Source organism: Oncorhynchus masou, chromosome 5 (genome assembly GCF_036934945.1).
Source record: "Oncorhynchus masou masou isolate Uvic2021 chromosome 5, UVic_Omas_1.1, whole genome shotgun sequence".
Taxonomy (NCBI): Eukaryota; Metazoa; Chordata; class Actinopteri; order Salmoniformes; family Salmonidae; genus Oncorhynchus; species Oncorhynchus masou.
Genome location: NC_088216.1, coordinates 28,274,777 through 28,287,378, shown reverse-complemented (window position 1 = coordinate 28,287,378; position 12,602 = coordinate 28,274,777). Strand labels below are relative to the sequence as shown.

Below are 12,602 nucleotides of genomic sequence, written 5' to 3'. Positions count from 1 at the left end.
TTTGCCTGCATTTCTTAAAGATCTTTTCAATAGTTATCAGGGGATATGAAGTGAATAGACTGTGTTCAGTGCCAGCGCTTCCATGAACACGCTTGGTACATTTTGTATTTTACGTAACTGATCAAACATTCACATCGAGCTGGTGTAGAAATTACACTGTAGCAAATGACAATATCATGCAAAGTTACAGAACTCGCACCCAATGGAGCATGACTGGGAATCATTAGTACTGGAAGATGTGGAATCTTACCCCTCTTTGTAAAGTTCTGTCATTTATTTTAAAATGGACACCCCCTTGTAATGTCAATATTTTTGTTGAAATGGGGCATTTTGACATTGTGGAGTTCAAATTACGGTAGCTTGTTTTAATACGTAATAATTCCTTGAGGTTCTGTGACTTTGTGAAGGACTAATGTGTTTGTCAATGTTTCAGTGCATTTTATTTTGAGAAAATAAAAATGATTCTCTTAAGAAAGAAATAGTTTATTATTATTCCAACTCATTGCGTGCTGCCCTCCCATGGTAAGTGCTGCCCTCCCATGGTAAGTGCTGCCCTCACAGGATCCGTTTCAGGAGCGGTTTACCCTCCACTGGCTCCACAAATCCTACTGATAACCATGAGGGGAACCACATTTGACCATAGATCAGTTTTATAGATTTGAAAAAATGATCTGACGAATGCAAGGACAATTTCTTGGACTATTCGAGACATTCCAAAACAAACTACAAGGAATTCCTGTATATAATGGTGTGAATACATCAAGAGACTTTGAGCAGCAGACCATAAATTGAATTACTCTATTGTTGGATCAAATCAAACCTTTAAATATGTTTTGCAAAAGTAAATTCATGACATTGATTTATCTGAAACCCACAGAATGAATGAGCCAGAGTTGCTTTGCTTTTCCAAAGAGTGTTGTCCATCTGACAAGATGTCTTTGTCCTAAATACTTTGTTTCTTTGGGAACTTTCTTTCCTGTGTAACTCAGTATGTGCAAGTCCGTATGTGTTCAGTTAGGTTCCCCTTCCGATTGAAGCTTTTCCCACAGTCTTTACAGCTAAATGGTTTCTCTCCTGTGTGAGTAAGTATGTGTCTCATTAAGTCCCCCTTCTGAATGAAGCTCTTCCCACAGTCACCACAGCCAAATGGTTTCTCTCCTGTGTGAATCCTCATATGCCTGGATAGATGTCCTTTGAGTTTGAAGGTCTTTCCACAAAAGGGGCAGGTGCAGGGTCTCTCCACATGACAGAATCTGACATGGGCCTTCAATTCACAGGTGGAGTTGTAGCGTTTTTTGCAGAGACGGCATTCGCTGGGTCTCTTGGTGAGAGTCACATGCTCCTGCAGGTCAGCTGTCAGAGCAAACGTTTCACCACAGTCACCGCAGCGGTGAGTTTTTCTAGACGTGGTGCTGGGTTTGAGACAGTGTTCCCCCATTGATGGGTTGGGATCCAGTGGTGGGCTGTGATGGAATGGTGACAGCAGCCTAAGTCCTACTAGGTCACCGCTTACAGATGAGCTGTGGCTATAGTTTTGATTATCTGGAGGGTCACAGGGAATGTCGAGACCCTCTAGATGTGTAACGGTGACAAAATGTGGGAGGTCCACTGGTTTAGAGTTACTGTCTCTGTTCTCCACTGTCTGGGTTTGGGGAAGAGAAAAGGACTGTGGGTTTTCCTGATCACATTTACTTTTCACACAAGGAGGTAATTTGAACACACTGAAATCTTCCTCATGACAGGTCCAGAGTTCCTCCTGTTCCTCTTTAATCTGTGTGGGTTCTCGGTCCTCCTGCTGCAGACTGGTTCTCCACTCCTGCTCAGAGTGCTGCTGCTTAGGGGGAACCTTGTCTTCAGTGACAGCAACAGATAACTGAAGGGGCTCTGGAGGGAAGTCGAGGAGGAGCAGAGGTTATCTATACCATATAAATAAAAACCCTTCATCTCTGTAGAAGATATACAGTACTTGTCAAATGTTTGGGGACACCTACTCATTCATTGGTTTTTATTTTTTACTATTTTCTACATTGTAGAATAATAGTGAAGACAAAACTATGAAGTAATATAACCAAAAAAGTATTAAACAAATCCAAATATTTTATTTGAGATTCTTCAAAATAGCCACCCTTTGCCTTGACAGATTTGCACACTTGGCATTCTCTGAAACCAACTTCATGAGGTGGTCACCTGGAATGCATTTCAATTAACAGGTGTGCCTTAAGTTAATTTGTGGAATTTCTTTCCTTCTTTAATGTGTTTGAGCCAATCAGTTGTGTTGTGACAAGGAAGGGGTGGTATACAGAAGATGCCCATATTATGGCAAGAACAGCTCGAATAAGCAAAGAGAAACGACAGTCAATTACTTTAAGACATGGTCAGGTCAATATGGAACATTGCAAGAACTTTTAACGTTTCTTCAAGTGTCATGATGAAACTGGCTCATGAGGAACGCTACAGGAAAGGAAGACCCAGAGATGGCTCTGCTGCAGAGGATAAATTCAGTAGTTATCATCCTCAGAAATTGCAGCCCAAATAAATGCTTCAGAGTTCAAGTAACAGAAATATCTCAATGTCAACTGTTCAGAGGAGACTGAATCAGGCCTTCATGCTCGAATTGCTTCAAAGAAGCCACCAATAAGAAGAAAATACTTGCTTGAGCCAAGAAACACAAGCAATGGACATTAGACCGGTGGAAATCTGTCCTTTGGTCTAGAGGTCGACTGATTATGATTTTTCAACGCCGATACCGATTATTGGAGGACCAAAAAAGCCGATAACGATTAATCGGCTGATTTAAAAAAAAAAAAAATGTATTTATAATAATGACAATTACAACAATACTGAATTAACACTTATTTTAACTTAATATAATACATCAAAATCAATTCATCCTCAAGTAGATAATGAAACATGTTCAATTTGGTTTAAATAATGCAAAAACAAAGTGTTGGAGAAGAACGTAAAAGTGCAATATGTGCTATGTAAGAAAGCTAACGTTTCAGTTCCTTGCTCAGAACATGAGAACATATGAAAGCTGGTGGTTCCTTTTAACATGAGTCTTCAATATTCCCAGGTAAGAAGTTTTAGGTTGAAGTTATTATAGGACTATTTCCCTCTATACCATTTGTATTTCATTAACCTTCGACTATTGGATGTTCTTATAGGCACTTTATTATTGCCAGTGTAACAGTATAGCTTCCGCCCCTCTCCTCGCTCTCCCTGGGCTCGAACCAGCAACACAACGACAACAGCCATGACATCGAAGCGTTACCCATGCAGAGCAAGGGAAACAACCACCCCAAGGCTCAGAGCGAGTGAAGTTTGAAATGCTATTAGCGTGTGCTAACTAGCCAACCATTTCACTTCGGTCACACCAGCCTCATCTCGGGAGTTGATAGGTTTGAAGTCATAAACAGCGCAATGCTTGATGCACAATGAAGACCTGCTGGCAAAACGCACAAAAGTGCTGTTTGAATGAATGTTTACGCGCCTACCAGTCAGATTATATGCAACACAGAACACGCTAGATAATATCTAGTAATATCATCAACCATGTGTAGTTAACTAGTGATTATGATTGATTTGTTTGTTATAAGAAAAGTTTAATGCTAGCTAGCAACTTACCTTGGCTTACTGCATTTGCGTAACAGGCAGTCTCCTTGTGGAGTGCAACGAGAGAGAGGCAGGTCGTTATTGTGTTGGACTAGTTACCTGTAAGGTTGCAAGATTGGATCCCCCGAGCTGACAAGGTGAAAATCTGTCTTTCTGCCCCTGAACGAGGCCGTTAACCCACCGTTCCTAGGCCGTCATTTAAAATAAGAATGTTCTTAACTGACTTGCCAAGTTAAATAAAGATGTAAAAAATTGGCGCCCAAAAATACCGATTTACGATTGTTATGAAAACTTGAAATCTGCCCTAATTAATCGGCCATTCCGATTAATCGGTCGACCTCTACTTTGGTCTAATGAGTCCAAATTTTAGACTTTTGGTTCCAACAGCTGTGTCTTCGTGAGTCACAGAATAGGTGGACGGATGATCTCTGCATGTGTGGTTCCCACCATGAAGCATGGAGGAGGTTGTGTGATGGTGCTTTGCTGGTGACACTTAACCACCATGGCTACCACAGCATTCTGAAGAGATACACCATCCCATCTGGTTTGCGCTTTGTGGAATTATCATTTGTTTTTCAACAGGACAATAACCCAACACCCCTTCAGGCCGTCTAAGGACAATATGACCAAGAAGGAGAGTGATGGAGTGCTGCATCAGATGACCTGGCCTCCACAATCCCCTGACCTCAGCCCAATTGAGATGGTTTGGGATGAGTTGGAGCGCAGATTTTTATTTTCTTTATTTAAAAAGGCAAGTTAATTAGAAACAAATTATTATTTTCAATGACATCATAGGAACAGTGGGTTAACTGCCTTGTTCAGGGGCAGAACGACAGCTTGTCAGCTCGGGGATTTGATCTTCCAAACTTCGGTTACTAGTCCAACGCTCTCACCATTAGGCTATCTGCCACCCAGATTGAAGGAAAAGCAGCCAACAAGTGCCCAGCATATGTGTGAACTCCTTCAAGACTATTGGAAAAACATTCCAGGTGAAGCTGGTTGAGAGAATGCCAAGAGTGCAAAGCTGTCATCAAAGCAAAGGGTGGCTACTTTTGAAGAATCTCAAATATATTTTTGGTTACTACATGACTCCATATGTGCTATTTCATAGTTTAGTTTTGACGTCAATGTAGAAAATAGTAAACATACATTAAAACCCTTGAATGAGTAGGTGTGTTCAAACTTTTGACTGGTACTGTATATAGATATACACACAGCTTTTAGACATGCCTGAGTGATATTCTATTTCAAGAAAATGTTTGTGAAACTTCAACATGCACGGTAAATGTGTATATATATATATATATATATATAATATATATATATAATGGTCACTGTTTGCCTATATTAACAATTTAGCTGTTAATAAAACATTATTGTAGCTAGATATTTGTAGACCTTTTCTACATTGGTTTATGTCCGGGGTTATCCGCAGCAGTCTCCGCAGATTATCATTCTCCTCCTGGTACTCGGTTACCGTTTTCTCAACTGCCCCGAAAATCTCCACAGCAGCCGCTGTTAAACGCTCATTTAAGAACACGCGCAACATTAGTAATGTAGACATTTTCAGACGACTGAAAGGTGGGTATTAAGCTCGTATGGCCAAATATACTAATAACTAACCCTTTTTGCCTGTGGTATGGCTTCGTCCACGAGGAAAACTGGTAGCCACTAGCCACAAACAAAACAAACCCTCTCCCAGTTTTACGTCCGTATTGTCGTCTTCTGTTTGTGTCAGTCATTGGTGAGCCCGTAAACGCATCACAGCACCCCCATGTGGATGGATGATTACTAGAGAATAAAATGTTTCTAAACCAGCCAGGTCACCTGTGATACAAGTCAATATCGGCGTCAACCCATGTTTGAGGACGTCGGGAGATAACGTGGAACCCGTCCACGAGGGGCAAAAGTAAGCTGTTACCTTCAAGTTGGTTTCGGTTCTGCTAGGGTGTTGTGAACAGGGATGGCAGATGGGTGTAAGCAACTGCCTCTGGTGCCAATTGTTCCATTAACTCTGCGCTCTTAAGGTTAGGCATTAACTCTAAATGGTTAACGATTGGAATAGGCTTAAATCAAAAATCTCAAATAATTTAGCTGGATTCCAACATGCAACTTTTGGCACCAGTGGGAGACTCTTCGGTAAGGTTTTCTGGTTCTGGTTCAAATCCAGCAAAGTTGTTTTTGAGATTTTCATTTTAAGTCTATCCCAAACCTTAACCCATATATACTATGAAACCACCCTACAGTATCAGATATACTATGGAACCACCCCACAGTATCAGATATACTGTAGTACCATCCCACAGTATCATATATACTGTAGTACCACCCCACAGTACCAGATATACTGTAGTACCAACCCACAGTACCAGATATACTATGCTACCACCCCACAGTATCAGATATACTATGCTACCACCCCACAGTATCAGATATACTGTAGTACCATCCCACAGTATCATATATACTGTAGTACCACCCCACAGTACCAGATATACTGTAGTACCAACCCACAGTACCAGATATACTATGCTACCACCCCACAGTATAAGATACACTATGGAACCACCCACAGTATCAGATATACTGTAGTACCACCCCACAGTATCAGATATACAATGCTACCACCCCACAGTATCAGATATACTGTAGTACCACCCCACAGTATCAGATATACAATGCTACCACCCCACAGTATCAGATATACTGTAGTACCACCCCACAGTATCAGATATACAATGCTACCACCCCACAGTATCAGATATACTGTAGTACCACCCCACAGTATCAGATATACTATGGAACCACCCCACAGTATCAGATATACTATGGAACCACCCCACAGTAACAGATATACTATGGAACCACCCCACAGTATCAGATATACTATGGAACCACCCCACAGTATCAGATATACTATGGAACCACCCCACAGTATCAGATATACTGTAGTACCACCCCACAGTATCAGATATACTATGGAACCACCCCACAGTATCAGATATACAATGCTACCACCCCACAGTAACAGATATACTATGGAACCACCCCACAGTATCATATATACTATGGAACCACCCCACACTAACAGATATACTATGGAACCACCCCACAGTAACAGATATACTATGGAACCACCCCACACTAACAGATATACTATGGAACCACCCCACAGTAACAGATATACTATGGAACCACCCCACAGTATCAGATATACTGTAGTACCACCCCACAGTATCAGATATACTGTAGTACCACCCCACAGTATCAGATATACTATGCTACCACCCCACAGTATCAGATATACTGTAGTACCACCCCACAGTATCAGATATACTATGCTACCACCCCACAGTATCAGATATACTGTAGTACCACCCCACAGTATCAGATATACTATGCTACCACCCCACAGTATCAGATATACTGTAGTACCACCCCACAGTATCAGATATACTATGCTACCACCCCACAGTATCAGATATACTGTAGTACCACCCCACAGTATCAGATATACTATGCTACCACCCCACAGTATCAGATATACATTCGGAGTTAATGCCTAACCTTAAAGAATTGGAATAAATGTCTACGCTTAACCTTAAACACTTTGACATTTGACGTTTGGAACCACTTCAAAATGTGACGTTTGAGAAACATGGATGAACATCTCATTCTAAAGTGAGACTGAGAACTTGTTGTTCTAAACACTTCTCCGTTTAGAAGCACAAAAATCATAACCCCCCCTCAAATAAATGCTTACCTCCCCTGTTATTGTAATGGTGAGTGGTTAGTATGTCTTGGGGGTATGATATTTGTTCATCTAACTCACTCATCATTATTTAGGATTCATTGAGGACTATCTGTTATCATGGCAGCATCCACATTATTGTAGAAGTGTTTAGAAACCTATTATATTGTTATTTACAATATAAAGGTGACTCTAAAATGACAATTCATTATTTACTATTAATTTCAATTGGGCATAAAATGTTCAGAAACACAACCAAAACAAACAGCAAATGCATCCAAATTGTTTGTAGAGTCTCAAGCTTGATGTAATCATTGCGTGCTAGGAATATGGGGCCAAATACTAAACTTTTGACTACTTTAATACACATGTAAGTGAATTTGTCCCAATACTTTTGGTCCCCTAAAATGGGGGGACTATGTACAACAAGTGCTGTAATTTCAAAACGGTTCACCTGATATGTATAGAAATACACTCAAATTAAAGCTGACAGTCTGCACGTTAATCCCCTAGGCATAGTATCATTTCAAATCCAAAGTGCTGGAGTACAGATCCAAAACAATAAAGATTGTGTCACTGTCCCAATACTTTTGGAGCTCACTGTAGGTCAGATCAGCCTTACAGCCTTATTCTAAAATTGATTAGATTGTTTTTTCCCCCTCATCAATCAACATGCATTTCCCCATAATGACAAAGCAAAACCAGGTTTTTAGACATTTTTGATAATAAAAAAAATAGCACATTTATGTAAGTATTTAGACCATTTACTCAGTACTTCGCTGATGAACCTTTGGCAGCGATTACAGAATCGAGTATTCTAGGGAATTATGCTACAAGCTTGGCACTGCTGTATTTGGTGGATTTTCTCCCATTCTTCTCTGCAGATCGTCTCAAGCTCTGTCAGGTTGGATGGGGAGCGTTGCTGACCAGCTATTTTCAGGTCTCTCCAGAGATGTTCGATCGGGTTCAAGTCCGGGCTCTGGATAGGCCACTCAAGGACATTCAGACACTTGTCCCGAAGCCACTCCTGCGTTGTCCTGTTGGAAGGTGAACATTCGCCCCAGTCTGAGGACCTGCTGGCTCTGGATGAGGTTTTCATCAAGGATCTCTCTGTACTTTGCTCCGTTCATTTTTGCGTTGATCCTGACAAGTCTCCAAGTCCCTGCCGCTGAAAAATATCCCCACAGCATGATGCTGCCACCACCATGCTTCACCGTAGGGATGATGCCAGGTTTCCTCCAGACGTGACGCTTGGCATTCGAGGCCAAGGAGTTCAATCTTAGTTTCATCAGACCAGAGAATCTTGTTTCTCATGGTCTGAGAGTCTTTAGGAGCCTTTTGGCAAACTCCAAGCAGGCTGTTATGTGTCTTTTACTGTAGATCGGCTTCCATCTGGCCACTCTGCCATAAAGGCATGATTGGTGGAGTGCTGCAGAGATGGTTGCCCTTCCCCAGATCTGTGCCTTGACACAATCCTGTCTCGGAGCTCTAGGGACAATTCCCTCAACCTCATGGCTTGATTTATACTCTGGCATGCGCTGTCAACTGTGGGACCTTATAGAGACAGGTGTGTGCCTTTCCAAATCATGTCCAATCATTTGAAATTACCACAGGTGGACATGAATAAAGTTGTAGAAACATCTCAAGGATGGTCAATGGAAACAGGAGGCACCTGAGCTCAATTTCGAAACTCATAGCAAAGGTTCTGAATAATAATGTAAATAAGGTATTTCTGTTTTGCAAAAATAAAATTAAAACTGTTTTCGCTTTGTCATTATGGGGTATTGTACGTAGATTGCTGATGATTATAATTTTTTCAATCCATTTTAGAAAAAGACTAACGTAACAAAATGTTGAAAAAGCCAAGGAGTTTGAAGTTGTATTGTATTGTAGGCATTGTACGTCAGTGCATTATCACTTATCTACCTACAACATATTTGGCTCGACAGTAACAACAACAAAAACGTGAAAGACATTTTTCCCATAATGCCCATAATGTTTGCACCGCAGTGACGAACCAGGGAGTTAGCTTGAAAATATACCTCAATCCAGGGATGGTAGGTGACGCTCAGTGGAGGCTGCTGAGGGGAGAATGGCTTATAATAATGGCTGGAACAGAGCAAATGGAATGGCATCAAACACATGGATTCCAGCCCATTGGATTCCATAACACTTTCAGCAGCTACTCTCCCCAATGCTGGATGTTAATGGAATCCAATGTGCTGCTTTAGCATTAGCTAGCCTTTATAGAACCGTTTTTAATGTAACTTTTACTGTGAAGGATTAAAAAGTTGTCTGTCATGAAAAGCTTATTGAAATAACATATTGCTTGTAATGTGCACTCAGGCATGTCTAAAGGCTGTAGGTCTATATATCATAGATATCTATCATTCAGTTGTACCATTCAATTGTTCTATTTAATTCTGTGGTATACAGATCCTACTTGGCTTCTCTCCAGACTCCCTGTAGCTGTCTCTGAAGAGGATGTTTCCCTTGAGCAGCAGCACCTTGGCCAGGAGTGGAGCCACAGTCTGGGGAAGGAGGCCCCAGAGCCCACACAGATTAAACCGGAACTGGAGGAAGTCAGGACCAGTCAGGGAGGAAGAGCAGAATCAAGGGCAGGAGGCTAGATGTCAGAGTTAAAATTCCCTCATCCCTGGGTGAAAAATGAATATGATCAGGAGAACCCATTTCATAATTCCCAAACTCAGACCGTGGAGAACAGAGACCTTGTGGCGAAATCTGCTCGGAGCCTTCACCGTGCGCTGCCACTTTAAGAGCGCATGAGCAGTAAGGAAGGATGAAATTAAGATCGCTCGTTCAGCTCTTTGGGGAGGGGCGACAGTTTGATTGTGTGTGCTGTGCTGCAGAAGTTTTGTTTGTTTTCAGCTTTTGTCGTTTATAAAGTATTGAACTCAATCATCGGGGTAATGACTTTAGATCGTGGTTGTTTTTGTTTGGGACCGCGCCCGTTATGGATCGCATGGATTAGTAGCAACATTGTTGCGAAGCTTTAACATACAAACCAACAAACCATCGGTCAGTCAGACAGTACACCGGCAGGCCTGAAGACCACAGCTAAGATTTATCTTTCTCTCCCCTCTCGTTCCAGTGCTTTACCCTGCAACAGACTCTCTATTTTTAAAATGCACTACCCATTGAAGTTCATTAGAGCTGGACTATTATTGCCCTGCCAGAAATATTTGGATGGACATTTTAGTTAAAAGGGAGGTTGCTTGCAAGTTGTGTATTGTGATGTGAACTGTATTGAGGTGAGGTGTACTAATGACATGTGGCCGAGAAGACTGGACATTTTTAAGGCCTTTGTTGTGTCGATGAACACCCCCCACATTCATAACCTCTGCACTCATCCACTAGAAAATAATACAGATTATTGCAAATCCTCTGTTGATGACTGGGTTCGTTCTTGTATGAAGTTGCTGTTGAATTGCTCTGCCATTATTAGTATTATTGTATGAGGTATTCTTGTTGGAGTTACCCCTGTGCTGTGATGTGGGTTTTATATGGTGTGTATTCTCTTTTCTCTCCACTGGCTATCTGGTAAACAGGCTACACTCTAGGCAGTCCCTTCTGCTGATGTGTGTGGGTCTGGTAGTGGTACTCTCTCTATTCTACTCTTTTCCTTTCGGCATGGTTAATTCCTGCCTGGCGCCCGAACAAAATCTTTCTTTACCCCTCTCTAATAAATACCGCTACAACCTCACACCTTTTGTCACGGTTACCCACCCAAAGGGTCTTGACATTCCCTGTGACCCGACAGATAATCAAAACAATGCCTCCAGCAACAGCTCGGCTGCAAGCAGCGACCCAGGAGGACTTGACAGCAGCCCACCATTGGATCCCAACCTATCAATGTGGGAATACTGTTCCAAACCCAGCATCACTTCTAGAAAAACTCACAGCTGCTGTGATTATCGTGAAAGATTTGCTCTGAGAGCTGACTTGCAGGGGCTTTTTTATTATACCAGGTAAGTTGACTGAGAACACATTCTCATTTACAGTAACAACCTGGGGAATAGTTACAGGGGAGAGGAGGGGGATGCATGAGCCAATTGTAAACTGGGGATGATTAGGTGGCCCAGATTGGGAATTTATCCAGGAAACCACAGTAAATACTCCTACTCTTATGATAAGTGCCATGGGATCTTTCGTGACCACAGAGTCTCAGGACACCCATTTTAACATCCCATCCAAAAGACTGCACCCTACACAGGGCAATGTCCCCAATCACTACCCTGGTGTATTGGTATATTAATTTAGACCAGAGGAAAGACTGCTTCCAACTGACCCTCCACCACTTCTAGCAGCATCTGGTCTCCCATCCAGGAAATGACCAGGACCAACCCTGCTTAGCTTCAGAAGTAAGCCAGCAGTGGGATGCAGGGTATGTTGAAATGGCATGTTACTCTCGCCAAGAAGAGACCCAGCGAATGCCGCCTCTGCAAAAAACACTACAACTCCACCTGTAAATTGAAGGCCCATGTTAGACTCTGTCACGTAGAGAAACCCTGCACCTGCGCCTTTTGTGGAAATACCTTCAAACACAAAGGAGATCTGTCCAGACATATGAGGATTCACACAGGAGAGAAACCATTTAGCTGTGTTGACTGTGGGAAAGGCTTAAATCTGAAAGGGAACCTGAACTTACACATACTGACTCACAGAGGAGCGAAGAAAGAAACAAATGAAGAAAACACAATGGAAAAAACAAAAACTTATTAGGACAAAGACATCTTGTTAAGATGTAAAACACTTTGGAAAAGCAAAGCAACTCTGGATCATTCATTGTCTGTGTTTCAGATAAATTGATGTCATGAATTTACTTTTGTAAAACGTTCTATGTAAATAAAGTTTCATTTGATCTAAGAGGACAGAGTAGTTAAACTCACAGGTCTGCTGTTCAGTCTCTTGATGTTTTCACGTCATTATAAACAGGAATTCCTGCTAGTTTGTCTCCAGAATAGTCTGACTGATGTTATTGATACATAAATATATATTCTAAGAAAATGTGTCCTTGCATTTGTCCAATAATTCTTTTTATACATTTTGTCTTAATGTTGCTCATTTATGATATTGATGTAATCTTGTATATTAATTTTTTTAAATACTGTTAATGTTGACAATGTATTTGGTAGGCAACTACAGACTGATCTATGGTCCATTTTGTGTTTCCCCTGCTCATGGTTTTGAGTAGGATTTGTGGAGCCAGTGGAGGGTA

The 12,602-nt window shown here is 41.5% G+C and overlaps 1 protein-coding gene across 1 annotated transcript; it reads right to left on the bottom strand.

Moving 5' to 3' along the window:
• Positions 1-485: 485 nt before the first annotated feature.
• Positions 486-5,333, bottom strand: LOC135539345 (zinc finger protein 425-like). The gene is made up of 2 exons (XM_064965167.1): positions 5,011-5,333; positions 486-1,884 (listed from the first exon to the last, which is right to left on the bottom strand). Exons 1-2 carry the CDS (start codon positions 5,174-5,176, stop codon positions 986-988), a joined length of 1,065 nt encoding a protein of 354 aa, XP_064821239.1. The 5' UTR covers positions 5,177-5,333; the 3' UTR covers positions 486-985.
• Between the last annotated feature and the right edge of the window lie 7,269 nt (positions 5,334-12,602).